The sequence below is a fragment of the Leucopleurus acutus genome (assembly GCF_964270905.1).
Source record: "Leucopleurus acutus genome assembly, chromosome: 17".
Classification (NCBI taxonomy): Eukaryota; Metazoa; Chordata; class Mammalia; order Artiodactyla; family Delphinidae; genus Leucopleurus; species Leucopleurus acutus.
Window position 1 is genome coordinate 83,697,602 of NC_139159.1, and position 27,736 is coordinate 83,725,337.

At 57.1% G+C, this 27,736-nt stretch overlaps 1 protein-coding gene across 2 annotated transcripts in view; it reads left to right on the top strand.

Annotated features, from left to right (window-relative positions):
• The window catches only part of MROH1 (maestro heat like repeat family member 1), a 67,090-nt gene that overhangs the window by 26,295 nt on the left and 13,059 nt on the right, over positions 1-27,736 (top strand). For both annotated transcript variants that reach the window (XM_082858618.1, XM_082858619.1), the window contains exons 9-31: positions 119-211; positions 4,573-4,651; positions 4,881-4,994; positions 9,080-9,153; positions 10,636-10,758; positions 15,685-15,792; positions 15,904-16,048; positions 16,139-16,179; positions 16,491-16,632; positions 16,958-17,010; positions 17,551-17,658; positions 18,086-18,205; positions 18,440-18,562; positions 19,331-19,477; positions 19,570-19,596; positions 20,510-20,632; positions 20,762-20,841; positions 20,922-21,033; positions 21,116-21,211; positions 21,711-21,815; positions 23,742-23,877; positions 23,991-24,103; positions 25,169-25,321. In XM_082858618.1, coding sequence (XP_082714744.1) covers positions 119-211; positions 4,573-4,651; positions 4,881-4,994; positions 9,080-9,153; positions 10,636-10,758; positions 15,685-15,792; positions 15,904-16,048; positions 16,139-16,179; positions 16,491-16,632; positions 16,958-17,010; positions 17,551-17,658; positions 18,086-18,205; positions 18,440-18,562; positions 19,331-19,477; positions 19,570-19,596; positions 20,510-20,632; positions 20,762-20,841; positions 20,922-21,033; positions 21,116-21,211; positions 21,711-21,815; positions 23,742-23,877; positions 23,991-24,103; positions 25,169-25,321 — 2,415 coding nt within the window. The remainder of the gene's footprint in view (positions 1-118; positions 212-4,572; positions 4,652-4,880; positions 4,995-9,079; positions 9,154-10,635; positions 10,759-15,684; positions 15,793-15,903; positions 16,049-16,138; positions 16,180-16,490; positions 16,633-16,957; positions 17,011-17,550; positions 17,659-18,085; positions 18,206-18,439; positions 18,563-19,330; positions 19,478-19,569; positions 19,597-20,509; positions 20,633-20,761; positions 20,842-20,921; positions 21,034-21,115; positions 21,212-21,710; positions 21,816-23,741; positions 23,878-23,990; positions 24,104-25,168; positions 25,322-27,736) is intronic.

The window sequence follows — 27,736 nt, forward strand, 5'->3', positions numbered from 1 at the left end:
CCGGCCCTTCCCCACGAGCGAGCGCTGGGGTGGAGGGCTGGGAGACTCCCGCAGCCAGCAGGGGTGGGGCTGGGCCAGGAGGAGGCCCTGACGGCCCCTCTCCTCCCTCCTCGAGCAGAGCCTGGGCCAGATCCTCGAGGCGGCCGCAAGCGTGGGCAGCCGCACGCTGGACGTCCAGCTTGACTCACTCCTGGCTGCCCTGCATGCTCAGGTGGGCTGGGGGCCCAGGGAGGGGTGGGAGCACGCTGGGAGGTGCCTGCTGAGGGTCAGGGAGCAGGAGGCGGGGCTGAAGCGCCATCTGCCCAGCGCTGGGGCTCGGGCCGCGCGACACAGCACAGCCCCGCCGTGCAGGGGCCGGAGCGGGCAGCCAGCAGGCCAGGGGCAGCTCTGGGGCCATCTGCACTGGCCGTGCGTCCCGAGGGCCCGGGCTCAGGTGGAGACCCCCTCCAGGGGTCTTGATGGCTCTGATGGAGAAAGGGCTTCGAGGAGGCTCCGCAGCCGTGCACACCCTGCCCCCCAGGTCAGATGAGGGGCATGGAGGTCACGGGGAGCTCTGGGGGGACGTTGTGTCCGTGGGACTTTCTGAGTGGGAGAGAAGAGGGCCGGAAAACTAGAGAGAGCGTGGGCAGGCGGCTCTGTGAGAAAGAGAAGCAGGGAGAGTGGACTTACTTCCTTGCTCCCCCCACCCCCTGGGGCATCTCTGGGCCTGCTCCACTCCCACACCTGCTGGGTTGCCAGCCTGGCCCGCCGGCCTGAGCCCTTACCTGCCACACACACGGACGGCGCCCTGCGAGGGCCGGGGGCCAGGCTATGGTAGAGAGATTAAATAGTAATTTTAGTGTGTGAGCAATGGTAATGAACCTGAAAAACTGTAGGAAGTGGATAGATTCCTAGAAAAATCTTAAAAATGTCAAAATTGGCAGAGAAGAAATAGAAAACTTGACTAAACCAGTAAAGAAATGGAAACAACGTTCCAAGCCCTTCCTTTCTGAAAGCAAACCCAGGACCCACGTGGTTTGAAGGTTGCGTTCTTCCAAACTTTTGAGGGACAGCTAATTTCCACCATACACAGGTGGGCTTGGAAATGAGAAAAGGATCCAGAGCTGCCTGATGGATTCTTTGAGGCTGGTCTTGATTCCAAATCCAAGTCAGGACCACACAGAAAAATCTAGGTCTACTACTGTGAGGCTAGATGTGAGAATCGTGTGCTCAGTGAAGGGAGTTGCCCCGCACTGCGCTCCCGGCACTGCACCCTCAGCACTGAGCCCTCAGCACTGCGCCCTCAGCACTGCGCCCTCAGCACCATTCCCTCAGCACCATTCCCTCAGCACTGCACCCTCAGCACTGCGCCCTCAGCGCTGTTCCCTCAGCACTGCACCCTCAGCACTGAGCTCCCAGCACTGCTCTCCCAGCACTGCGCCCTCAGCACTGCGCCCTCAGCACTGTGCCCTCAGCACTGCGCCCTCAGCACTGCTCTCCCAGCACTGCACCCTCAGCACTGAGCCCTCAGCACTGCGCCCTCAGCACTGCGCCCTTAGCACCATTCCCTCAGCACCATTCCCTCAGCACTGCACCCTCAGCACTGCGCCCTCAGCGCTGTTCCCTCAGCACTGCACCCTCAGCACTGAGCTCCCAGCACTGCTCTCCCAGCACTGTGCCCTCAGCACTGCGCCCTCAGCACTGTACCCTCAGCACCGTTCCCTCAGCACTGTACCCTGAGCACTGCTCTCTCAGCACTGCACCCTCAGCACTGAGCTCCCAGCACTGTGCCCTCAGCACTGCGCCCTTAGCACCATTCCCTCAGCACCGTTCCCTCAGCACTGCACCCTCAGCACTGCACCCTCAGCACCGTTCCCTCAGCACTGTACCCTCAGCACTGCTCTCCCAGCACTGCGCCCTCAGCACTGCACCCTCAGCACCATTCCCTCAGCACTGCACCCTCAGCACTGAGCTCCCAGCACTGCACCCTCAGCACTGCGCCCTCACCACCGTTCCCTCAGCACTGCGCTCCCAGCACTGCGCTCCCAGTACACGAGGGGTGTAGGGCCCAGCCAGGGGGGCTGCACAGCGCTGAGGCCAGTCAGCTCACCTCATGATGGAACGAGATTCCCGAAAATATTGTCTGATATCAATCAATGCAGAAAAAGCTTTTGATAAAGTTTAACACCTATTTGTCGCTAAAGCTCTTAGCAACCAGAATCAGAAAGGAACTTCTCTAACTTGACGAAGTTTAAATGCCCAGACCCTCCGCGTGCATCATGGTGAACGGGAGACAGGCACGCTTCCTCTAGCGTCAGGAGCAGGAAGCAGCCCCACTCTCAGTGTTAACGGGGAAAGGAACAGAAATGGGGGGAGTGAGGACCGACCTGTCGTTCATCTTCTCCCGGCCACCCACCCTCCGTCCCGGTCCCCTCTTTGCCTTTCCCGAGGCCCCGAGCTCCTCTTAATACACTTAGCGACGGGGGGGTTGCCACTCGGGTCTCCCCAGCGAGAAGGCACAGGCCTGCGGGGGAGGGTTCGCTCTGTTCCGTTCCCTGCTGTCCCAGCACCGGTGCGTGTTACCCGTGAGCACTCAGTAGATGTTTGTTTTATGGATGGTTGATTTATTCATCCAGAAATGCACTCATTTATGAACTGAGTCGGTTCACAAATACTAGAACTAAGTTCAGCAAGGTTGCCGGTTACAAGACCACCCTGTAAAAATCGGGAGCGTTCTTCTCCGTCAGTAGTGACCAAGCACAAAAAAACGACCCTTTACAACAGCAACAGAAACTTATCGTGAAGTATCTGGGAATTCACCTAACGAAGAATGCCTAAGATCTCTATGGAGAAAAAGCTTACAACTCTGAAAAAAAGTGAGAGATGTAGCACAATATCATTTACTTAATATAAAAGTGATTGCGTAAAACTATAAAAACAAACAATGATTATCTATGGGATGGGGGTGGGGTTTAAACGGGAAAATAAATATATAAAAGCTGAAAAGGCAGAAAAAATGTGATATTTCCTTCTCTTAGAGCTTTCCATTCATGTCTTTTGTTTTTCTGTTGGTTTTTAGAGGTTTTTTTCATATTGATCTGTAGCAGTTATTTATAGTCTCATATCATGTATGTATAAATGTTTGTTTCTACTTTGTCCGTTATCTGTGGCTCTGTTTATGGTTTTTTGTTTGTTTGTTTGTTTTGCGGTACGCGGACCTCTCACTGCTGTGGCCCCTCCCGTTGCGGAGCACAGGCTCCGGACGCACAGGCTCAGCAGCCATGGCTCACGGGCCCAGCCGCTCCGCGGCATGTGGGATCTTCCCGGACCGGGGCATGAACCCGCGTCCCCTGCATCGGCAGGCGGACCCTCAACCACTGCGCCACCAGGGAAGCCCTGTTTATGGTATTTTTTGCCATGCAAAATTATTTAGTTTTTACACCATCATTTATTCATCTTTTATGTTACAGTTCAGCTTTTGCTATACTTGGAAAAGGCTTTCGAGTTCTGCAATTAATTTTTAGCTTCTCTCATTTTCCCCTATACTTTTACTGTTTAATCCGTCTGGAGTTTATTTTAGGGAAAGAGTGAGAATCTAGTTTTATCTTTTTTCCAGATGACTACCCATTTGCACTAGTTATCTATTGCCCTTTGACCGATCACTCCAAAACTTAGTACGTGAAAACAGCAGCAGTTTACTCTCTCCGAGTTACTGCGGAGTCCTGAGCAGCTCAGGCTCCCGCGTGGTCACGGTCACGCATCTTCTGAAGGCTCCCCGGGGGGCGGGGGTTCTGCTTCCAAGCCGGCTCCCTGCTCCTGGACTGCCTGAGCGGCTGAGCGAGCCCGGGAGCAGGTAGGAAGCCGCGGTGCCTTTTATGGCCAGGTTCGGTCTTTGCAGTGGAAGTGACAAGCAGCACCCTGGGGGCCTGGAGCAGAACCTGGCCGCCTGGCACTCACCTGGTCCTGCACTCACCGCTGGTCACTTCTCACCTTAGAGCCCTGTGCCCGGAGGCCCTGTGGGTGTCCTTTGTTGTGACCTTGAGGGGTTGAGTGGGGACTGGGGTGCCACCCAGAGCTCAGCCCCCGGTGAGTGTCACCCGCTGAGGTGCAGTGGAGCCCAGGGGCACATGTGCCAACAGCCTCTGTTTTTACTTTTACTAGTGCAGCTCCTTTTTCTTTTACAATTTTGAACGAATGGACTCGCGGTATTTTGGTTTCCAGTGCTTTCTGCATTCTAGAGGTCCGCGGTTTCCAGCCCAGGATGTCATGCCCAGGAAAGCGGGAAAGTGTCTCCTTTCTCATCAGGGAATGTGTCTTGGGAGTTTGTTTACCTGGCTGGTGGTGGGAGGGGTGGGGTGTAGACGGAGCCAGGACTCTTTTCCCTTGAGAGGGCCAACTGTAAGGTGTGGGCTGAGGTCCCCAGGGCGCTTCCAGCCACAGGCGAGGGGCTCCTGCCCCTCCCGTGGCCTTGCTGGGCCCTGTGACTGTGCCCTCTGTTCCCGGAGCAGTGCCCCTGGGCCCAGCATCGTCAGGGGGCCTGCCCCTCCCGTGGCCTTGCTGGGCCCCGTGACCGTGCCCTCTGTTCCCGAGCAGATCTGCGTGCCCGTGGAGTCCTCGAGCCCCCTGGTGATGAGCAACCAGAAGGAGGTGCTGCGCTGCTTCACGGTGCTGGGTACGAGGCCGGCGCCTGGCTGCTCTGGGGGGCGGGGGGGGCCCTTTGTCTCGTGTGCTGCCCGCCTGTGTCTCTGGGGAGCACACAGCCAAGGCCTGGCTGGGCCGCAGCCCCGAGCGTCCGGCCTCCCTGGCCGCCGGGCCTAGCTTGTCTTGGAGGTGCAGACAGCCAGCAGGGAGCATAGGACAGCTCGTTACAAACAGTTCTTTGATGAGCGCTTGCCCTGCAGCCTGCTGCTCGCCTGACCGCCTGCTGGCCTTCCTGCTGCCCAAGCTGGACACCAGCAACGAGAGGACCCGTGTGGGCACCCTCCAGGTCGTGAGGCACATCATCAACTCGGCCGGTAAGTGCCCTTTGTGGCGCAGATGGAAAAGGCAGACATTGTCCAGCTTTTAGGTGAAAAGGAACATCTTGCTTTGAATTCTTTAAATATTTTCCCCAACTTTCTAGTTTGCAAAATTCCGAACTTTCTGAAAAGTTGCAGCAATAGCGCTCATCTGCCTCCCAGCAGGCGTCCATCGCTGACCTTTGCCCTTGACAGCTGGCTGTGGGCGGTGGGACACGGCGCCCCTGACCCTGGGCCCGGCAGCTGCCACATGCCCGCCGGTCGGGTGGCTCAGTCCCGCTGCCCCGTCACGCTGTCTGCCGCAGCTGCCCCTCAGTGTGGGGTCTGTGCACGGGCATATGTTGCCTAGTTGTGTCTTAGATGTGGACCTTTGAGAAGAGTTGAGGCCGGTTCTGTAGACAGTCCCTCAGTTTCCGTGTGTCTGATGATTTCCTCACAATTGGATGGAAGAATTCGGGTTTCTTGCTTTTAAGGCTAATTTAATCAGCAATAGGCTTGAACAGCTTTCGCACTTAAGTCTGTTTTTTTCCGGTGAGCTTGGTTGCTAAACAGTGGCCGTGGCCGTGGGCCACGCCAGGCCTGCAGCCTGCTTCGGTACAGTCCTGAGCTGAGAGTGGTTTTCACATGGCAACGGGCTGTACAAGCAAACAAAGAAGATGTGACGGAGGCCGCTTGTGGCCCTGGAAGCCCAAGTGTTCTCTGTCTGACCCTCTGTGGAACGAGCATGTGGACCAGGTGGCACCTGTGGACTCGGCAGCTCTCGGGTTTGGGGAGTGAGGGGGCAGCACTCGGCGGGCAGGGCCGGGTCCTGCCGTGAGCCCAGGAGCACGTGGCTGGTGGCTGCTGGGGAAGGGTGGTGCTGGGACAGAGAGCAAGGCCTCTCACCTGAGCCACAGCGCCCTTGGGAGCCCTTGCCTGCGGGCCTCGGCCGGGCCTTCGCTTCCTCTCTGATCTGCTGTTTGTGGTCATTAGCGGCGCTGGACGTTTTTTGCGCGGTTCATGGTCATTAGCGGCGCTGAACGTTTTTTGCGCGGTTCATGGTCATTAGCGGCGCTGAACGTTTTTTGCGCGGTTCATGGTCATTAGCGGCGCTGAACGTTTTTTACGCGGTTTAGCCTCGCTTGCCTCTCCTTTGTTAATTCTTCTCTCACGATGATGTTCCAGAGTCACTTCGTATCCACTTGTCTTTCATTTTTTCCTTTAAGTTCTTTCTCTGGCCATAAGTGTATATACGTATATATGGTTAGGACTCGGTGCTCTCACTGCCCAGGCCCCGGGTTCAAGCCCTGCTCAGGGAACTAAGATCCTGCAAGCCACGCGGCATGGCCAAAAGAAAGATGTTGTACATATAAAAAATGGAATGCTACTCGGCCATAAAAAGAATGAAGTAATGCCATTGCAGCAACATGGATGGACCTAGAGATTATCATACTAAGTGAAGTAAGTCAGAAAGAAGACATACAATATATCACTTTTATGTGGAACCTAAAATATGACAGAAATGAACTTATTTACAAAATAGAAACATACAGACAGAAAATTGTTACCAAAGGGGAAAATTGGGGGGAAGAGATAAATTAGGAGTTTGGGATTAACAGATACTACTATATATAAAATAGATAAACAACATACTCAGTATCTTGTAATAAACTATAATGGAAAACAATCTGAAAAAGAATAGATACATAGGGCTGCCCTGGTGGCACAGTGTTTAAGAACCCGCCTGCCGATGCAGGGGACACGGGTTCAAGCCCTGATCTGGGAAGATCCCACATGCCGCGGAGCAACTGAGCCCGTGTGCCACAACTACTGAGCCTGCGCTCTAGAATCCACGAGCCACAACTACTGAGCCCACACACCTAGAGCCCGTGCTCCACAACAAGAGAAGCCGCCACAACGAGAAACCCGCGCACCGCAGGGAAGGGTAGTCCCTGATCACCACAGCTAGAGAAAGCCTGCGCGCAGCAACGAATGCAATGCAGTCAAAAAAAAAAAAAAAAGAATAGATACGTTTATGTATAACTGGACCACTTTGCTGAACACCAGCAACACTGTAAGTAAGCTCTACTTCAGTAAAAAAGTAAAATTTTTTAAAATTATATATACATATATAGATAGATAGATTTAAATCTCTCCCTTTTGGGGGGGGCTTGGCTTGTTTACAATTGTGGTAAAGTACACATAACATAAAATTGTCCACGCTCGTCGTAGATGTGCACTCAGCAGCGTTAAGTACGTTCACATGGCTGTGCAGCCGCCTCCAGGACCCTCTTCATCCTGCAAACCTGAAACTCTGTCCCCACTAAACAACACTCCCCACATTTCGGTCCCTTTTAAACCGCAGGTCTCCTGTGCTCTTCTCTTTCCCTTGTAATTTATCCGTGGAAGAGCCTAGGCCATTGGACCTGTGGAGTTTCACACGGTCAGCTTGGTGGGCTGTGTTCTCGAGGTGCAGACTGAGGTTTTCTCGTCTGTCTGGATTTCTTGCAAATTGGCAAGAACTCAGACTCCAGTCGAGTCCCTTTGGCAAGACTGTAGGGGGCACAGTGTGTACCGGGCGGCCTCGGCAGCGCTGCCGCTCGCCGCCTGGGGCACGGCTTGTGCTGCGCCGATTCGCTGGGTGCCGTGATGAAGAGACGCTCTTCACCTGCCGCTCAGCCATGCAGAAGTGTGGCTCACGTAGGAACTGCAGGCTCAGCTGTTGGCTCCTTTGTTTTGTCAGTTTTCAAGATAATACACTGGTCCCGTCATCTTCTAAAGGTGACCATTGCTCTCTAAAAATATCATAGGGACTCATGAATTCAAACATATTTGAGAAATTTCAGTTCATTGCAGTTATCACCATTATTTTTTAATTAACTTTTATTGGAGTATAGTTGATTTACAGTGTCATTTTAGATTCTGCTGTACAGCAAAGTGAATCAGCAGCTTGTATCCATATATCCCCTGTTTTTTAGATTATATTCCCATCTAGGTCACCACAGAGCACTGAGTAGAGTTCCCTGTGCTAGACAGTGGGTCCTTATTCGTTATCTATAGTTGTTACCATTATTGGAGCTCAAATGGTGTCATCTCCGGGGAGTGGGGAGGCTTCTTCAAGTTCCGAGTCCTTTGATGATGAACTAAGCTTGTTGTGTATATATTTCTTGCCCCAGACCTGGAATCAGCCATTCCAGGCTGTGAGGCCTCCAGTTCCCTGCGTGAGGTGGGATCATGACACACCCCTGCCCTGGGGCTGTCCTTGGAATGACAGCGCCATCACTGTGCTCCCAGTCTCTGTTTTCATTTAAAAAATTGTTTTTGGCCACGCCACGTGGCTTGCAGGATCTTAGTTCCCCACCAGGGATCAAACCCGGGCCCTCGGCAGTGAGAGTGCGGAGTCCTAACCACTGGTCCACCAGGAGGTCCCTCTTTGTTTTTATTTTTATTAATCTCATGACCACTTCTTGGTATTCACTTTTTACCCCCATTTAAATGTCAGAATGCGACTTCCCTGGCGGTCCGGTGGTTAGGACTCCGCACTCTCACTGCCGAGGGTCCGGGTTCGATCCGTGGTCCGGGAACTAAGATCCCACGTGTGGCGTGGTGCGCCCCCCCCCAAAAAAAACTAAAATAAATAAATATCAGGAAAGGAAGGGTTATACAGCTGGTTCTCAAAGTGGGGTCCTCAGCACCAGCTCACCTGGGAATGTGTGAAAAGTGAACGCCTGAGCCCACCTGGGCCTGCAGGTTGGAGTGGGGAGAGGGGACAGCGGCTGGTGGTGCTTAACGAGCCTGCTGTGATTCTGATGCCCCAGGAGACCCCCTGACCCTGGCACTTGAACTGGGATACCTGCTCAGCCCGCTCTTTCTCTGCTGCCCTAAACTACAAACCTCCTAGCTTTTTAATTGGGTGAAATAATGTTATTTGCTGAAAAAGGTCATTTCCCCCTCCCGCCCACCGGAGAGAAATGGGTGGGCCTGTGCGTATGCGGCCCCCCCCCCCTGCCACGTGGAGGGCCACACTGAGGCCAGAACCCCGGCAGTGTGGCCTTGGGCCTTGTGGTGGTGGGCGGCCTGAGCCATCTCTCTGTTTCCTGCAGCTGCGCAGATGGAAGTCAAGCAACCCTTTATTCTCTCCTCCATGAAGCTTCCTCTTCTGGACACCAACAGCAAGGTAGGTCAGCGGGCAGCCCTAGCTCCGCCGTGAGCAGCTGCGGGCAGTGTGGCCACCAGGGACCCGGCAGCCACCTCTCAGCCAGGCCAGACCTCAGTGGGCGCGTGCAGGCCTGGGCATCTGGGACCCCCAGCTTCCTCCTGACGCAGTTAACCAAGTATGAAGTTAGGAAGTGGTCCCCAAAACCACCCTGGGGTTCAATCGTTCTCTAGAAGAACCCCCAAGCTCACAAGAGTCGTCATACCCACGTTATGGTTTACTACACCAAAAAGACACAGGCTAACATCGGCCACAGAAGAGGCACGAGGGGCAGGAGGCCCAGGAGGGTCTGAAGTCGGAGCCCCGCTGTCCTCTCCCTGTGGAGCCGTGGGCAGCCTGGGCTCCCTGGCAGTGCTGTGCCGGCTGCCCGCCAGGGAAGCCCCCAGCCTTGTGTCAGGGGTCTCTGTCGGTCCTCCGTCGTGGAGACCTCAGAGTCCAGCCCCTCCTGGCCCGAAGCCCCCACCCTCAACCATCAGGTGGTTAGGTGATTCAGCGTGGCTGAAGCCTCAGGGAAGCGAGGACCCGGGGCTCAGGTGGGACATCCAAGGCCTTGGGGGCGACGCCCAGAGCCGGGGGCAGGGCTGCTCCTCCCTCCTGGGCTCAGCGCCAGCAGGGCCCCTCGGCTCTGTCCTGGGGCTGCCCCAGCTTTTGTGCTCATCCTGGGGCCCTGTTCTTTGGGACCTTCTGTGAGAGTTTCAGAAGCTACTGAAATGGACCCCAAACCACCTGCATCTGTTTCAGGGCCCCCGTGCCCTGGGTCACCCCCAAGGGGCCACACCGCGTGCCTCCAACAGTGTCAGTGACCAGACGCACTCAGCCGGAGCGGCCCTCGTGCTACCACATCGCTCACTCCCTCCAGACCTGTCAGCCCCACGGTCCCTCAGGACACACGTGTAGCTGGGGGCACAGGGCAGCGATGTGCGACCTGAGATCCGGGGGAGGAGAGGCGTCACCGGGACACAGGGAAGGGTCCCCAGGGAGGGGCATTAGGCCGGCGTCTGATGGAGCGTAGGAGCAGGGGGCCCTGGAGGGGGCGCGAGCCCCGGGAAGAGGGTGCTGCTTCCGGCCGCGACGGCCCAGCCATTCCTTGGAGCCGCCAGACAGAGTTATCGAAGGGGCTGGACAGCAGGACACTCAGAACTCTCAGGAGTGTTTGGGTGACAAGTGCAGACCCAGGGCCCTTGCCCAGAAGGGCAAAACAGGGTCGGGAGATGCCCAAGGAGGCGCCGGGAGGGGAGGGTCTGCGGGAAAGAGGAAGAAGAGGCCTTCCCCTGGGGGTGTGGGCGTGGCCGCAGGCTGGCCTTCGTAGTAGGCGTCTGGGGAGAAGGTGGGGGCAGGTGCAGGCGCAGGCAGAGGGAAGGGTGAGATTCCACCGCCCAGCTGGGCCGGCGTGCTGTCCGGCGCTCCTCTGAGGCCCTTGCCGCTCTCCCTTGGTCCGGGCAGGTGAAGCGGGCCGTGGTGCAGGTGATCAGTGCCATGGCCCATCATGGCTACCTGGAGCAGCCTGGAGGCGAGGCCATGATCGAGTACATCGTGCAGCAGTGCGCGCTGCCCCCCGAGGCGGAGGTAAGGGCGCGGCCTCACCCTCCTGCTCCTGGGCCCCTGATTCCCCACTTCCGTCGGGGGCGTTGTCACATGTGCCAGTGATTGGTTCTCTTACTGCTGAGTAGCATTCCGTGGTACGGACGTGCCAGTCTGTTCTCCACTCTCTAGAGGAAGGAGACTCCAGTTGTTTGCAGTGTGGCAGTTACGAAAAAAGCCACTGTGACCGTGTGGGTACAGGTTTCTGTGGGAGCATGCGTTTGTACACCTGGGTAAGCACGAATGGAGAGTGTGCATTTAATTTCATAAGAAATTTCCAAACGGTTTTCTGAAGCGGCTGTGCCGTCTCATGGCCCCAGCAGCAGCGGGTGAGAGGCCCTGTGGGTACTTGCAGGCTCGGGTCCAGGCTGGTTGTTTCTCAAGCTGTCCTGACGGGCTGGCATCTCACCAACGACCAATGTTTGCCATCCCCATGTCTTCCTTAAGTGTCTGTTCACAGCTTTTTGCCTATTCTTGAGTTGTTTACTTTCCTATTATTGAGTACAGAATGTTCTTTATATATTTCGGATGCAAGTCCTTTATCAGATTTATGGCTTAAATATTTTCTGACAAGTCTGTTGCGTCATACTTATCTTTTTATTTTCTTCAAAAGGTGGCTATTTTAATATTCTAGAAGTCCACTTTATCAGGTTTTTATTTATAGCTCTTGCTTTTGGTGTTCTAGCTAGTAAATCCTCTCTTAACCCAAGGTCACAAAGATGTTCTTCTCTGTTTTCTTCTAGAAGTTTTAACTTGGAGGTTTTACATATAGGTTTGTGATCCACTTTGAGTGAATATTGTTTAATGGGAGGTGTGGTTGTTGTTACGGCTCATTATTTTGCACGTGGATGTCCAGTTGTCCTAGCACCATCTGCTGAAAAGACTCTTCTTTCCACGTGGATGAGTTGCCTTTGCATCTTTGTCAAAATCAAGTGACTGTGGACTCTGTTTTGCTCCACTGGTCTGCGTCTGTCCTTTTGTCGGGACCACGCTGTCTTGCCTGAAGCTTTACAGTAAACTCTGGAGCAAAGTAGCATGAGTCCTCTAACTTCAGTCTTCTTTTCTAATTCGTTTGGCTATTATAGTTCCTTCACTTATCCTTATAAATTTTAGAATCATCTTGTTGATTTCTACAAAAATAAACCTATTAGAATTTTATTTGTTGGTTTATTTATTTGTTTTTATTTTTGGCTGCATTGGATCTTCATTGCTGCACGCGGGCTTTCTCTAGTTGCGGCGAGCAGGGGCTACTCTTCGTTGCAGTGCGTGGGCTTCTCATTGCAGTGACTTCTCTTGTTGCAGAGCATGGGCTCTAGGCGCGCGGGCTTCAGTAGTTGTGGTGCACGGGCTCAGGAGTTGTGGCTCACAGGCTCTAAAGCGCAGGCTCTGTAGTTGTGGCACACAGGCTTAGTTGCTCCGCGGCATGTGGGATCTTCCCGGACCAGGGCTCGAACCCGTGTCCCCTGCATTGGCAGGCGGATTCTTAACCACTGTGCCGCCACGGAAGCCCAGCTATTATAATTTTGACTGGGATTGTGTTGAATCTGTAGACTCTTCGGGAAGAATTGATATCTTTTGATGAATTGATGTTGTCTTCCCATCTATGAAAATGGTGCATTACATTTACTTAGGTCATCTTTGATTTCTTTCGTCAGTACTTCGTAATTTTAAGCATATAGATTCTGCACATATTTTGTTAGATTTGTAACTATGGTTTTAGTGCTATTGTAGTAGTATAGTGTTGTTAATTTCAATTTCCAATTGTTCATTGCTAGTGTGTAGAAATACAGTTGATTTTTGCATATTGACCTTGTATCCTGTGGCCTTACTTTTTATAGATTCTTTGAGATCTTCTACATGGAACATCATGTTTTCCAATAGACAGCTCAGTCTTCCTTTCCGATCTGAATGCCTTTTATTTCTTTTTCTGGCCTTATTGCCTCGGTTAGAATCTCCATTACAATGCTGAATACAAGTGATGAGTGCAGACATCCTTACTTTGTTTCCGTTCTAAGGGGAACACCTTCAGTCTTTTAATATTCAAGATTCTGCTTTCAATTCTTTTCAATTTGAAATGGACGTAAGTGATTGCTTTTTAGGTATTGAATTCCTTGCAGTGCCAAGATAAACCATGCTTGGTCATGATTTATAATGCTTTTAATATATTGCTGGACTTGATTTCCCGATACTTTGTTGAGAGATTTTGCACCTCTTCAAGAGTGTTATTGGCCTGTACTTTCCTGTAATGTCTCTCTCTGGTGATCCTTCATTAGGTGAGTTTGGACGCGTCCCCTCCTCTTCTAACTTATGGAAGAGTTTGTGAAGATTTGGTATTTTTTCCTTAAATCTTTGGTAGAATCCCTCAGTGGAACTACATAGGCCTGGAGGTTTCTTTGTTGAAAAGCTTTTAACCATGAATTGTTTACTAGACAAAGAACTATTTAGGTTATCTGTTTTCTTGGGTAAGCTTTGATGGTTTGTCTCTGGGTAAAGGGTCCTAAGACTACCTACATGCTTGGTGGTTCACTAGAAGGACTTGTAGGACTCAGAGGTAACTGTACTCGTAGCTAAAATCCCTGTGCAGGTTTCCTGTGTGCTCCCAGGAGGGGCCACACAGAGCACACTCCCTCCTGCATCAGAGAGGTGCAGCCCAGGGAGGCCCATCTGACAGCCTGAGTCACGGCTGTCACTGGAGGTGGGCACCTTCTGCCACAGCCAGCAAAATGCCAGCCTCCCGGGGGAGCCCGTGTTCGCTGCTCAGGCAGCCAGAACAGCCTTACTTCTCACTTAGGGAAGTTTCAAAAGATGAGCTCCCGGATGTAAAGTGTTTCAGGTGCTGTGGACAGAATTACCATATGATCCGGCAATTCCACTTCTGGGTATTTACCCAAGAGAAATGAAAGCGGGATCTTGAAGAGATACTTGCACGCCCATGTTTGTAGCAGCGTCATTCACGATAGCCAAGAGGTAGAAGCAGCCCAAGTGTCCATCAGGGGATGACTGGGTGAACGCGGTCTGCTCTATCTCTATAGTAGAATGTTACTCAACCTTAAAGAGGAAGGAGATTTGGACACATGTTACAACATGTGTAAACTTTGATAACTTGCTGATTAAAGTTTTCCCTACTAGTTTTAGCATCAGTTGTTCATTTTCTAACTCCATTAATTTTCTATACTTATTTTTTTGGCCTTCTGTTGTAACAAAGAGCTTTTTGCTAGTTTTTTTTTTTTTTTTTTTTGCGGTACACAGGCCTCTCACTGTTGTGGCCTCTCCCGTTGCAGAGCACGGGCTCTGGACGCGCAGGCCCAGCGGCATGTGGGATCTTCCCGGACCGGGGCACGAACCCGTGTCCCCTGCATCGGCAGGCGGACTCTCACCCACTGCACCACCAGGGAAGCCCCGGCTTTTTGCTATTTTTATGTTCATATATAATATCTCAGTGTGGATTCATGGGTTACTCTTTCATGCATTTCTGTCATTGGTTTTGGTGGTCAAATTGTTCTGAGTTTGGCCTGTGGGAGCCCCCGTGGAGCGGGCTCCTGTGTCCTTGAGGCAAGGCACGTCTCCATCATTTTTTGAGTGAGCCTTTCCTTGTTTTCTGGCACAAGAAGATGTTCCAGGCTCACCTGACCTGTCCTTAACTCTAGCTCTGTGGACACTTTTCAGATGAGCTCTTTTTCTCTTTTATTTCTGGGGGGAATTAGTCTCCTTTATCTCTTTAATTTTTTCTTGTTCTCCGTTTTTCTGTCTCTCTCGTTCCGGCACTTCTGTTATCTGAATGTTGCACTTTAATATCTTTCTTCTTCATTTCCCTGAAGTCTTCAATCTGTTCTTCCACGTCAGTGATTTCTTTCTTAACTATTTCACTACTAATTTCTTGAATCACATTCTGTGTTTAATTGTTACACTCTTTCACATGCTTTTCTTGTTCTTGGTTCATATTAATATTTTCCCACCGATAGTATTTTTCGGGTTAAGTTGATGTTCTTGGTCTGTGGGTCCCGGTAGTTGCGCCTTTGTTGGGCTTTGTATGTGTCCTCAGCGTTCACTCTTGGGTAGTTTGCGGTTTCTGTGTGGATTCTTTATTAACCCAAGGTTTCTTTTAGGATGTTTAAAGTTTTCTAGGTGACTCGCTTTTCGTGGCTACTGTGGGTTTGTAATTTTATTGCGTTCTCTACGTTGAATCTGGCCACAGGTTTATTTTTGCTTCTGAGAGTTTGTTGAGATCTTCTTTTTAGCCTAATAGGTGGTCAGACTTTCAAGTTGTTTGTGTGTATTTGGTATTAAGATTTATCTATATTTTTAGAGCATGCTTTAAAAATTGCTGTTTAGGCCCTATTAAATACCTCTATTTTTCTACTCCATCTTTGATTTCTCAGGGAGAGGTGTTAAATGTCTCCTACAGTCATTGCAGTTTTCCCAATTTCTCTTGGTTTTCAGTGTTTGCTTTTTGGTATTTCAAAGCGTGAGTTGAAGACTCAGAGTGTTTGGAGAGCAGAGTCCTTTTCCGCGTGGAAGGTTCCCGGGGAGCCGGGCCCTGGAGCACTGTCTGCTCAGGTCTGAGAGAAGCCACTGGCCCATCGGGTTCCAGAGCTTGTCTCTGTTCTTCGTAGAAAATGCCATTTTCTCAGCCTATTATCAGGTCCACAAAGGGCCTCCGGTTTCCGTGGACGTCGGCACTGCCCATCAGGACGGAGTCAAGGCTCCCTCTGTTCTGGTGGCTGAACCGAGCCTGGTGAGCCGGCTTCCTTGGGTGACTTTAGTGCAGAGTGACAGGTGGCATGGGCGTCCCCTCAGCGGGGGCTGGGCAGGGTCTGTCCTGCTTCGCTCAGGCCGTGTCCTCAGGGCCAGAGCCCACGATGGTGTAACCTGGAGAGCAGAGAGCACACCCTCCGCCCTCCCCTCCTGCAGCCTCAGAAGCTGGGCGCCAACAGCGAGGCCCTGGCGGCAGACAGCGTGCGGGCCATCAGTGTCAGCACCCTCTACCTGGTCAGCACCACTGTGGACAGGATGGGCGACGTGAGTGCCGCCCACCCACCCCCTGGGACCCACCGCGCCCCTCCTGACCCCTCGGCCTGGGGGTCTGCTGCCCGCCCACCTGGGAGCAGACTCCCATGCCGCTGCCCCCAGGTCCTCTGGCCATACCTGTTCGAGTTCCTCGTCCCCGTGCGCTTCACCGGGGCGCTGACCCCGCTCTGCAGGAGCCTCGTGCACCTGGCCCAGAAGAGGCAGGAGGCGGGGGCCCACGCCCTCCTCATTCAGTACAACGGCAACGGTGCGCCCCCGGCCCTGGCCCGGCCCCCCAGCCCACCTTGACCCCAGGGCACGGGCGGCCCTGAGTGTTGCATGTCTGTCTCCCCCGCAGTGACCCTTCCATCTCCCTACGCCATGGCCACCAGGCTCCTGGTAAGCAGCGCACTGGGGGCTTGCCTTCCCAGAAGCATCACGTCCCCAGGCAGGTGGCCGCTGGGCAGCCGCGCTCTGGGGATGGCGGGGAGGAGTGGGCTCTTGCCTTTGTCCCCGTCCTCACGCTGTCACTGCTGTGAGAAGGACACTGTCTCGCAGTGGGGACTGTCAGGTGCTCCAGGCGGAGTTTTGGGGAGCTGCGTCTCTGGGGGCTTCTTGCCCCACCTGGGAGGCCGTGCTCGGCCTCATGTGGGGCGTTGGGGCGCTGTGGCCCTGGGCGCCGGTGGAGAACCCACTTCTGGCTCCTCCAGGCTGTGTCTTCCAGCCCCTACCTGGGGGACGGTCGCGGGGCGGCCTCGCTGCGCCTCCTGAGCGTCCTTCACCGGGACATCCATCCTATGCTGGGTCAGCGGTGGGCGACCACCATCCCCCTGCTGCTGGAGCACCTGGACGGTGAGGCCCAGAGCGGGGCGGCGCCACTCGTCCTCTGGTCGCGTTTTTTCAGCCAGTCGGCACCAAGCCTGGCCAGTGGGGACCAGGGTTTTGAAAGTTGGAAGAAATGGCCTCTGCTGTGGTTCAGGAAAGGGCCTGGACAGTGGGGCTGAAAAGATGCTCCCTGCTGGTTGTCACCTGGGAGCACACTGGATGTGGGTGCAGCCCTTTCTTCCTCTGTGCTAGCGTTGATGGGGCCAGGCTGGGGGCGGGGCTCTGAGCACTGCACTCCTGCCTGTGGGCATGGGTCTGTGTGCTGGGCTGAGTGAATGACTGGTCGTTTCAGGATATACGGAGGAAACCCTATCGCGGAAGGAATGGGAGGAGAAGCTGCTGATGGTGAGAGAAGGGAGAGGAGGTGGGAGCGTAGCCTGTCTTGGACCCAGGGGCCCTTTCTGGCCTGGGCGGGGATTGGACCCAGGGGCCTTTTCTGGCCTGGGCGGGGAGAGCTTGGGGCAGCCACGCTAGGGGAACTGTACCTTCCCAGGGCTGTGATGTTTGCCTTGGCCTAACGGTGTGGCTGGGGGAGGGGTAGAGGGACAGGTGGGTGTCTCTGGGGGGAGCCCTGCCTACTGACCTCACAGATTGTCACCCTGCTATGATGGAGTCAAATTACAGGGGCTTTGAGCTGCTCTGGCCACTGGAGCCTTCTCTCCTCTCCCCTGCTTGGCTCAGAGCTGTCTGTGCCCCTGTGTGGTGCGTGTCTGACCCCCCAGAATTTGTTTTGTCTGGGCTCGAAAGTGATCCACAACCCTTCAGAGCCATGGCACAGGACCCTGAGGTCCGTGCCTGTGACACCGCCAGGCATTGGGTCCCTCCCCAGCCAGCGCAGTGAAAGGCCGAGCTCCGGCCCCTCACTGGTAGAGCTCCTGCCCACAGTTCCTTCGCGACACTCTAGCTGTTGTGTCTGACAACACGTGGATTTGCCAGCTGAGCCTGGAGATGTGCAAGCAGCTACCCAGCTACAACGGGACGCCCCTGGAGAAGGTGCAGGGGGAGGGGGGAACGCCCCAGGAGGAGATGCAGGGGGAGGTGTGGGAGGACAACCCGCGGGGCGCTGTGGGCGTGGCCCTCAGCTCCTGTTCCTTGGTGCTGTCACTCGCTCCCTGCGCCTGTCTCTGGTGGCCCCTGTGGTCCTGGCAGAGGCTGGACGGGAAGGCCTGGGAGCCTCCTCGTAGTGGCTGACGGCTGGGAGATGCAGGGGCTCCGCACCCACCTCCTACTCCTCAGACACCGCCCAGAGCTCGTCTGGTCCTTGCGGCGGTCAGTGCCGTGGGTTCCCGCGTCCGCTGGCTCTGCCAGGGGCGTACTCTGAGTACTCAGCGCGTACTCTGCCGGGGGCAGCGCTTTGGTAGTGCTGGGCACCCCTCTACTCGGGAGCCAGGCACAGCCCTGTTCTCTGACTTCGTTGCAGAACTTCCTGTATAAATGCATAGGAACTACCCTGGGTGCTGCTTCAAGTAAGGAGGTGGTAAGAAAGCATCTGCAGGAGCTGCTGGAAACCGCCCGATACCAGGAGGAGAGCGAGCGTGAGGTGGCCGCCCCTTCCCCACGGGAAGCCCGGGTGCCCACAGGCTTGCTGGCAGTGGTCACTCTCTGTCCTCTCAGACGTGTAGCCAGCGTGTGTACCTGTGTGTGTGTGTGTGTGTGTGTGTGTGTATGTGTGTGTGTGGTGTGCACAGATGCACCGGATGGTGTGCGCATGCGTGTGTACTCCTCTCCGTCCCCGACCTTGCCCAGGTGTGAGTGCACCTGTGTACCTCCCCAGGGCCTTGCCTGTTGCTTTGGGATCTGTGCCAGCTCCCACCTGGATGACACCCTGGCCCAGCTGGAGGACTTCGTAAAGTCAGATGTGTTCAGAAAATCCGCCGGCATTTTCAACATTTTTAAGGTACAAAGGTCAGGCTGACAGCTGAAGGGGAGGTCTGGGGTGGGCCTGGCCTGTGATTTGGTCTTAGCCGTGGTACCCTGCATTTCGAGGTTCTGTGGGGTGGAGGGTTGGTCCTGGCGCTTCCTGGGCTTTGGTGCCTCGCACGTTGGGGGTGGGTCAGGGAGCTGGCATCCAGTCGTGGGCGGGGCTGGCAGATGAGGGCTCCCTCCCAGCTGCTGACTGGGGCAATGAGAGGGGCTCTGGGCAGCAGGGATGGGGCGGCCACCTTCCTGTCCCACCGCCTATCTGTGCGTCTTCTGCCCCCTGGTGGCCAGTGGAGGCTGTGTGCTCGCTGAAGCCCCGCTGGGGGCTGGACCCCCGCTGTGGGCCTCCACCCCAGCCCTTGTCCCTAGGTTTTCAGTCTCCCTGTGCCTGGGTCAGCCAGTGACAGAGTCTCAGGGCTGTGTAGTGTGAACAGGCCCTGAGGACGGAGGGGGGCTCCTGGGCAGCCCCCAAGCGAAGGCAGGGACCCCACCTCTGGCCCTTCCGTTGCTCTCAGCCCCCCAGCTCTTCCTCCTGCGTGCCCCTCCCACCTTGGTCCCCACCAGGCCCGAGCCTGCCCAGTCCTATCCTGTCCTGCTGTTCCCGACCTTGGGGCTCTCTGGGTGGGGTGGCGCCTTCCTCCCAACCAGCTGTGCCCTTCTTCCCGCGCACGTGGGGTTGGAGTGCTGGGCTGCTGCTGGGGGGCGTGACTGTGTCACAGCCCCGCTGGTGCCTCCGGCCTCTCAGGATCGGAGTGAGAACGGGCTGGAGAAAGTGAAGAGCGCGCTGATCCTGTGCTACGGGCACGTGGCAGCGCGGGCCCCCCGCGAGCTGCTGCTGGCCAGGGTGGAGTCGGACATCTTCCGGAACATGTCCCAGTGCTTCAGCACCAAGGTGGGTGCCCGGCCGTGGCGCGGGGAGGGAGAGAGGGAGGGGTGCCGCCACTGGGGCCTCACGCGCTAACTCATGTCGCCTCTGTCGTTCAGGTTCTGGGGATAAAGGTAGAGACCAAGGTACAGTGTGCAGGAGTGGAGCGGGGGGGCTCTGCTTTCCTCTCTCCTCCGGGCTGGGCCGTGAGCTGCCGGGGCAGCAGCCAGGAGTGCTCACTGGGGCTCCCTGGTCCCAGTGCAAGGGCAGAGCATTCGGGACATCCCTCCGGGGCCTGTCCCCACCGCCTCGGAGCAGAATGGGGGCCCAGGAGCTCCTTCTCTGGCCCAGGCCCCGGACGGTGGGTGGGAAGGAGGGGGAGGTGAGGGCTCGCAGGCGGGGCGCGGGGCCTCGGCCGCAGCCCCTCTCCTGGCTCTGCTCCCTGACGCCCACGGCTGCCCTCTTGACAGCGCCGGGGAGGGGTGCGTTCTGCAGCCAGTGACAGTGGCCTCTGGCCTCACTAACGTGTTTCCCTCTGGACTCTCCGGCACTAACCTGGAAGCCCCCTCTGGAGCGGCTGGGTCTCCCCTTAAAGAGCAGACCCTCCACCCCGGGTCTCCTGCAGTCGGCCGGGTGGTGGGGCTGTGCTGAGAGTGGTCGCTCTGACTGAGTGGGGGGCAGCCCCCCTCTGCCGGGGCTCTTCTTGGGCAGCAGGCTTCCCCTCCACCTTGGGAGCATCTCCAGCCACTCCACTGGTGGATGGCGTGGGCATCTGCCTACTGCGTCTGCCCGGGGCCGTGACCCGGGGCCCCCCAGGCCCAGGCCGGGCAGACAGCCGAGGGCCCCGTGTTCCCTCACAGACCCCCCATGGCCCACGTGGGGGGCTGGCCAAGAGCCCCAGAGTGGAGGGGAGCGTTTCTGGCTTTGGCGGGAAGCGCGGGCCGGTGGTCTGGTCTCGCTGCTGTGGGCAGCCCCCATCCTGGTTCAGCCCCACGGGCCTAGAGGGAGCGGCTGCTGCCTCGGGCCTTGGTGCCTTCCTGCAGCCCAGCGTCCCCGCAGGACCTGGGCCTGAGGCTGTGCCTCGCGCAGAGCGTTTGCATGGCCAGCCAGGCCGTCCGCAGCAGCTCCCACGGCAGCTCCTTCCAGCTCCTGAGGAAGCCGGAGCTGGTGGCGCAGATGATGGTGAGCGCCGGCGGGGCCTGGGGAGGGGCCTGGGGAGGGGCCTGAGTTCCCCAGCGGGTGAGGGGCGGCAGCTGACTGGGAGGCAAGCCAGTGCTGTGGCCAAGGGCCATCCCGCGGCTGCTCCCCCAGGAGTTCATCAAGGCCGAGCCCTCGGACTCCCTGAGGACGCCCATGCGGAAGAAGGCCATGCTCGCCTGCACTTACCTGGCGTATCCTTTCCTCCGGGGGCTGGGGGGCCCGGCCGGGGGGCCCCTCTGCGTGAGTGCTGGGCCCTTAACTCGAGACTCAGCTCCCTGGAGCCGGCGCTGGAGGGGCAGGCGCAGGCGGACCTCATCCACAGCTGCCTGCACAGCATTATGGCCGTGCTGCCTGAGCCCGAGGGGGTGGACGGCCGCCAGGAGGTATGAGCATGGCCCTGGCCGCGTGGGTGCCCGTGCGCGGGTGGCAGGGTCACGGCGGGACCGGCTGCTTCTCTCGTTCCAGCCCCTGTACCTGGACACCATGCAGGCCCTCAAGGACTTACTGACAAGCCTCCTTCAGCGAAACATGACCCCCCAGGGCCTGCAGGTCATGGTGGAGGTGTGCGGTGGGTGTGCGCTTCCCCGGGGCAGGGGCGCCGTGGGGACCCTGTGGTGTGCTATGCAAGGAGGTGGGGGGGGTTCTGTGAGCGGCGGGGGGACCCCCTCCTGCCTGGGCAGGTATGCAGATGGGTGCAGTCCCCGACCCAGATGGGGGCCCCAAGCTGGTTCTCCCCGCCCCCCCATCACATGATGCCGGGATGGAGAGACCCTGAGGTGCCCCGGACATGCCCTCCTGGCCTGCAGTGGCCTGCGGCATGGCTTCCTGCCCTTTGCAGCACTGCGGTGGGCTGGTGCAGGGCCGACCCACTCCTAGGAACACCGTCCCTCTGTATGCCTGGCTTGCTCTGGGTGGCCGTGGCCGTGAGCCAGGCCAGCAGGACGGAGTGACGGGGCGGGGTGCACTGCACAGGGGGCTTGCTCTGACCTGGCACGCTGGCCCCCCCACCCAGAAGGGTGGCTGTAGGCAGGGCACCTATATGAAGCCCCCTCTTCCCCAGCACCTGAGCCCATGGATCAAGTCCCCGAGGGGCCACGAGCGGGTGCGGGCGCTTGGCCTGAGCGCCTGCCTGCTTCAGCACTTCCTGAAGCACCTGCACATCAGCGTGAGTACCAGGTGGCGACCCGCATGGCCACTCCCTTGCCCTGTCCCCATTCCTGGCCCCTCGGCTTGGGGACCACTGCCTGCGGCCCTTGCGTCTCTGAATGCCAGCACGCTCTCTGCCCTTCGCCCAGCTGCTGCCTGGGCTCATCCCGCGTCCCAGCGAGTGCCACCGTCCTCTTCCTGAGCCGTGGACGGAGAGCCATGAGGGCCAGGAACTGTCCTCAGGGCTGGCCGCCCGGTGTCGATCTGATGGGCACCCTCGTCCTTGGGAGCGGGATCATGGGCCGGGACTGGCGCCTGACGTGCTCCCCGGAGGAGGGAACGGGTGATGGGGACCTGGGTGTGAAAGGAGAGAAGGAGGGCGTTCGCGGCAGAAGCAGCAGTTTGGGCAAAGGCAGGGGGACGTGAACCCACGAAATGCTGCGGAAAAGGCAAGTATTATTCAGTGGTTGGAGCGGGGGAGAAGGAGCTTGGTCCAAGAACCGCGCGGTTATTATGCGTTTTAATATTTGCTAAGAGTAAGCAGCTTTTTACGTTTTCAGAACTTCCCGGTTCTCTCAAGGCCATTAATCAGGGGGTTTTAGGGTAGATTGGACGCAGTCCTCAGATGCTCCCAGCGCGGCTTTGTGGGGGCACGCACCCCACATTTTCGTGTGTTGAGCAGTAACATCTTTTAATAATGGGCCTTTCCATCCAGGTCCCCCTGGGCCCCTCAGAAGCAGGTTCTGGGTCGCAGGTTCTGTTGCCGTTGTCAGCGTAACTTTTTCTTCCACTGTATTTAATAATTTGCTGATTGCTGGTAGGCAGGAAAACTATGGACTTTTGGGTATTTAGGAACTGGCTAGTTTATAAGATTCCGTTGTTGTTTCTAGTGAATTTTTGGTTAGTTCTCTGTACTCCTCAGATACAGTCATCATAGTTTACAAATGCCGCGACTTTGGCCTTTCTCCCCCGATGTTGATGCATGTTAGTCCGTGCTGAAGATGAAAGCTGGCGGCAGCCCCGAGCCTTTACGGTCTCACTCTTAAGCGCGATGCTTGATTTGGTTGGCAGTATTTCTTTTTCGTCGTGTTCCAGAAGCATCTGTTTGCTCGCTTACACGGCTTTTCCCACCCAGGTTCCCCTGTGGCCTGTTTTTCATGTAACCCTGGTCCAACCAGAGTTCATGTTTGTTTGTGATGAGACAGAGCTCTGCCCTCTCTAAGAGAACAGCAGCTGGGGGGTCCTCTGTCCAGCGCTCCAGCCTCCCTGCCTTGTGCAGGTCCCCTCTAGTGACTTCTGGGAGAGCAGCAGCCTGGGAGCCCTGCACGTCCTTAGGAGCCCGTGCAGGGCGGGGGCGGGGCGGGCTGCTTCCCTGGGGAGGCCTCTCGTGTGGGGGGCTGACAGCAGGGTGGTGGGGCCGGGAAGGCCGAGGGCTGAGTGATGGCGGGGGCGGAAGTTGACATCCCCAGGTCCAGGGCATAGGAAACAAGGCCCTTTGCTAAGAGCAGGGTCGGGAAGGCTTAGTATTTGAGGAGAGCAGGAAAGGCTCTGAAAGGTGGGACCAGGACCCAGTTAGGAGGAGAGAGGTCTCACGCAGCAGCCCCCTTACCTGACGGGGGGCTTGCCTTCTGGGGCGGGGGCTTCCCATGTGTCTGCCGAGGCAGCAGAGCCCGACCGTCCCTCTGCCTGCACACACCTACTCGCCCGGCCCTCCTCCCCTCTTAGGGACCTGCACTTGGGGGGTGGGGCTCGCCATGCAGGAGGAGGAGCTTGACAGGGGCCCTGCTGGCCACAGGGGTGGACAGGGGCTGCCCTGCTGCTCACACCCCTGCCCGAATCTGGGTGTGGGTGGCACCTGCCCACCGCAGCATCTCCAGAGCTCCAGCCCCCATCTCTGGACCTCTGCCCCCGTGCCCCTCCAGCACCCGCACATCTGCCTCTCCAGGCCCTGGTGCCCTTCCACAACCTGGGCCTCCTCCTCGGCCTCTTCTCCCCACGGTGCGCGGACCTATGGCCTGCCACCCGCCAGGAGGCTGTGAGCTGTGTCTACTCCCTGCTCTACCTCCAGCTGGGCTACGAGGGTGAGCCCCTGGCTGGGCAGAGGTGCAGGGGGTGTGGTGAGGGAGCAGAGTCTGGGCCTCTGGAGGCCAGGGGAGGCCTCCACCCAGCCCTGCGCTCCCTCCCGCCTCTGCAGGTTTCTCCCGCGATTATCAGGACGATGTGGTTGAGCAGCTCCTCACCCTCAAGGACGGCCTGGGGCACCCTGACCCCGCCATCCTCTTCCACACCTGCCACAGCGTAGCCCAGGTACCTGCCAGGGCCTCTGCGAGGGAAGGAGGGGCCGCACCGTCGGGGCCCAGGGGGCCTCTGCGGCAGCTCGTCTCTTGCACGGGCTCCACGGGTGCCGGGCCGGGCACATGGACGGGTCTCACTCAGAGAGTTCGGTGTCCAGCACCACCTCCCGCCCCCTCCTGTGCTTGCTGGGGTCCCCCCTCCCTCCGAGGCCCAGCGGGGAGGGTGTGGGCAGGAGCTCAGCTCCGGCCCCAGAGGGTTGAGAAAGCTGCCCCTAGCCCACCCGTGAGCCCCCAAGCCAGGGCGGCGCTGTTGTCCCACTTGGTGACTGGAAATGGCCCTCAGGGGTCAGGAGGCTTTCTCTCCAGCCAAAGAAGGAAGGGGAGGGGGTCAACAGGGCCCTTTGTCGGGTGGGGGCGGGCTCAGACACTGGGAAGCGGAGGCCCCGCCCTGGGCGAGTCCAGGCACAGCGGAACTCTGTGTTTGGGATCAGACTTCATGGGTATTAAACCACTTTTATTTCTTCTTTGTACAAAGTTCATCTGCTTTAACTTCTGGTTGCTCTCTTTTATGTGGAGGGAAGGACAGGGGCTGCAGGGGGAGCTGAAGGTCCGTAGAGTCTTGGTGGCCGGGCGGTCCAGGGTGGAACATGCCACCATCTACCCTTGACTCTCTGCATTCTAGAGAGTTCTAGAGAGGCTGCACCACCAGGGCCACTCCCAGCCCACCCCACTGGTCAGGAGGAGCCTCAGGGAGGGCACACTGACCTGGGCCCTGCAGCTGCCCAGGGACCCCCCCCTTCCAGGGGCCTGGGCCTGGAGGCCCTGGAGGCTGCCTCCGGGACCTGGCCAGGCTTCAGTCTGGGGACAGGGGCTCCCGTGCATGGGCCACCCCACCCTTGCACTGGCAGGAGCTCCCGAAGGCGTACAGGGCTTGTATGAGGGTGGGAAAGGCTGGAGGAGGGATTTGAGAGGCGGAAATGTCAGCCCTTCCCAGGAAACTCGAGCCCCTGGGATGTTACGCCTGGAAGGTGTGCTGACGCTGTGCTCTCAAGTCTTCCTGACGCAACTGTCCTCCTAGATTATTGGCAAGCGCCTCCCGCCAGATCAGCTCATCAGCCTCTTGCTAACGCTGTTTGAGGGCCTGGGAGACCCCGACCAGAACTGTTCCCGAGCCGCTGCAGTGATCGTCAACTGCCTGCTGAAGGAGCGGGGCCACGTGCTCCTGGAGAAGGTGGGGCTGGGCGGGGCTGGGGCTCGGATGGGCGGGGGCGGGCAGGGGCGTGGCCGGCGCGGGGCTCGTCAGGGGCCAGGCGTGGGCGTGGTCTTGTCTGGGACAGGCCAAGAGTGTGGGTGGGCGGGGCTGGGTAACTTGGGGCGCCCCACCCCACTCCCTCACCCCCAACCCGTGCCCTGTGGAGGTTTGGCCCTCAGTGCTCAGCTCCTTTTCCCTGTGGGCCTGATTTGGACAAATCTTTCTCTTCTCTTTGAAGACAGAATTAAGTGAAAGTAACTGCTGAGAGCTTAAGGGTAGAAAAGGCCATCGAGAGGGCAATGTCAGTGCTAGGGGCTATCGCTTGGCGCCGAGCCAGCACCGGCTGAGCTCCCTGCTTCACCTGCTGGTGAAGACGCAGGTCCAGAGGGTCCCCAGGTGCCTGTGCAAAGGGTTCCACGGCGGGTCTGGCCCAGAGCAGAGGTGCCCGGGACACTCAGGTGCTGCCCTGCCCATCGCCTCTGAGTCCTGGCCGTGAGCTCACGTGGCTGTCCACATAGTTCCCAGACATGCATCGGCAGCCACCATGACAGACGTGCCCAGGTCCTCGTAGGTGTAGGTCTGAGGCAGGCTCCGAGGATCAGGGGATTTCTAGAACGCGTGTCTTTGAATCCTGGAGAGCCGGTGGCCTGGCAGGTGGGGTCCCATGTGCCTAGAGGGAGAGTTAAGCTCCCCATTAAAGTGAAGCATAGCAGCAGAAAAGGGGGTTTGTCCTAAGTGCATGGCCTTGGGGGCTCGCACAGGCAGGAGCAGAGGTCCTACCCACTCCAGAGTCCCTTATACCCCAGCAGACGCTCTGCAGCACAGACCGTGCCTCGGCGCGCACCTCATGTAGAGGGGCCTCACGTCTGCCCCACATGGCGGTAGCCTGTGAGACGGCGCGTCTCCCGGCCTGGCCCGAGCGTTGCTCCTCCCCGCCGTGAGGGCAACGTCACGCACGCACCCACCCACCTCCGTGAGCGCTTGGGCAGTTCCCAGTCTGAGCACTGAGAGTGCTGCCAGAGCGCGGGTCCGTTGGACCTGAGGGTACATTTTGGTTGGAGAGACACCCAGGAGAGCGACTGGGGCCTGCAGGAGAGGCCCGGGCCCCCCCCCCCCCCCCCCCCGTGCAGCTGTCCCAGGGCTGTCAGATGGCGCTCCGGGCCGTTCAGCTCCCGCATGCCACGCCCCTGCCGACGCCGTTTCTGTCCCTTCTGGTGGGTGTGTAACGGCTTCCTGGTTGGGTTTTGTTCGCGTTTCTCTGGCGGCTTACGCAGTGGCACACTTTGGCACACTTCCTGGCTGTTCAGGCGTCGTCTGCTGTGAGGACACCAGCCTTGCCCATCTTTCTTCCGGCTTGTCTGTGCTTTGCTTATTGATTTGCAGACGCACTTTGTATATTCTGGGTGCAGGGCCTGTACTGGGTGGATCCCAGGGAGCGGGGGAGGGGCCGCAGTGCGCGGCGCGGCGCCGGGAGGGGAGCGTGCCATCGTGGCGCGCTCCTCCTGGGAGTGGAAGCGGGCTGGGGGAGGAGGAGGGCAGCACAGGGCACGGCCGTGAGTCCTCGTCGGGGTTTGATGGCCCAAGGTTTGGATCTTATCTTGCACTCAGTGGGGCTTCCGGGTCAGGCTGGAGTGGTAGAGAGGTGCCCTGGAGGCTCTGTGTGGGGGGAGGGGACAGACCAGGCCGCAGGCAGTGGCCACCGGTGGTCCTGGTGTGTGTGTACACACGGCGCATTTTGTCTGCTTGTTCATCTGTGGATGGACACGTGGGCCGCTTTCGCCTCTTGGCTACTGTGAATAATGCTGCTGTGAGCGTGGGTGTAATACATATCCCTTCAAGGTCCTGTTTTCTTTTGGGTAAATACCCAGAAGTGGATTTGCAGGATCATAGGGTAGTTCTATTTGGAATGTTTTGAGGAACTGCCGTACTGTTTTCCTTAGTGGCTGCACCAGTTTACATCCCCACCAGCAGCACACAGGGGCTCCAGTTTCTCCACATCCTCACCAGCACTTGTTAATACCTGTTTTCTCTTTTTTTAATGTTTTATATGTATGTGTATATATATATATATATATATATATATATATATATATATTTTACATAACGAAAGTTCTTCAGGAATGGACATTTTCCCCTAAGCCTCAGAAGTACAATATGGCATATTATTTTAATTAGCTAAAAGAGAAAATGAACAGACCTCTATAATTATTAATATTGGTAATATTCTTTCATTTAATATTTTTGTATATCAAGTGTCTCTGTGTTAACTTGTATTCTGTTTCTCTAATCACGGTTTCCTTTAAATACCTGTTGGTTTGATAGCCGCCACCCTGATGGGTGTGAGGTGGTGTGTCATGTTGGTTTTGATTTGCACGTCCCGCGTAATTAGTGTTG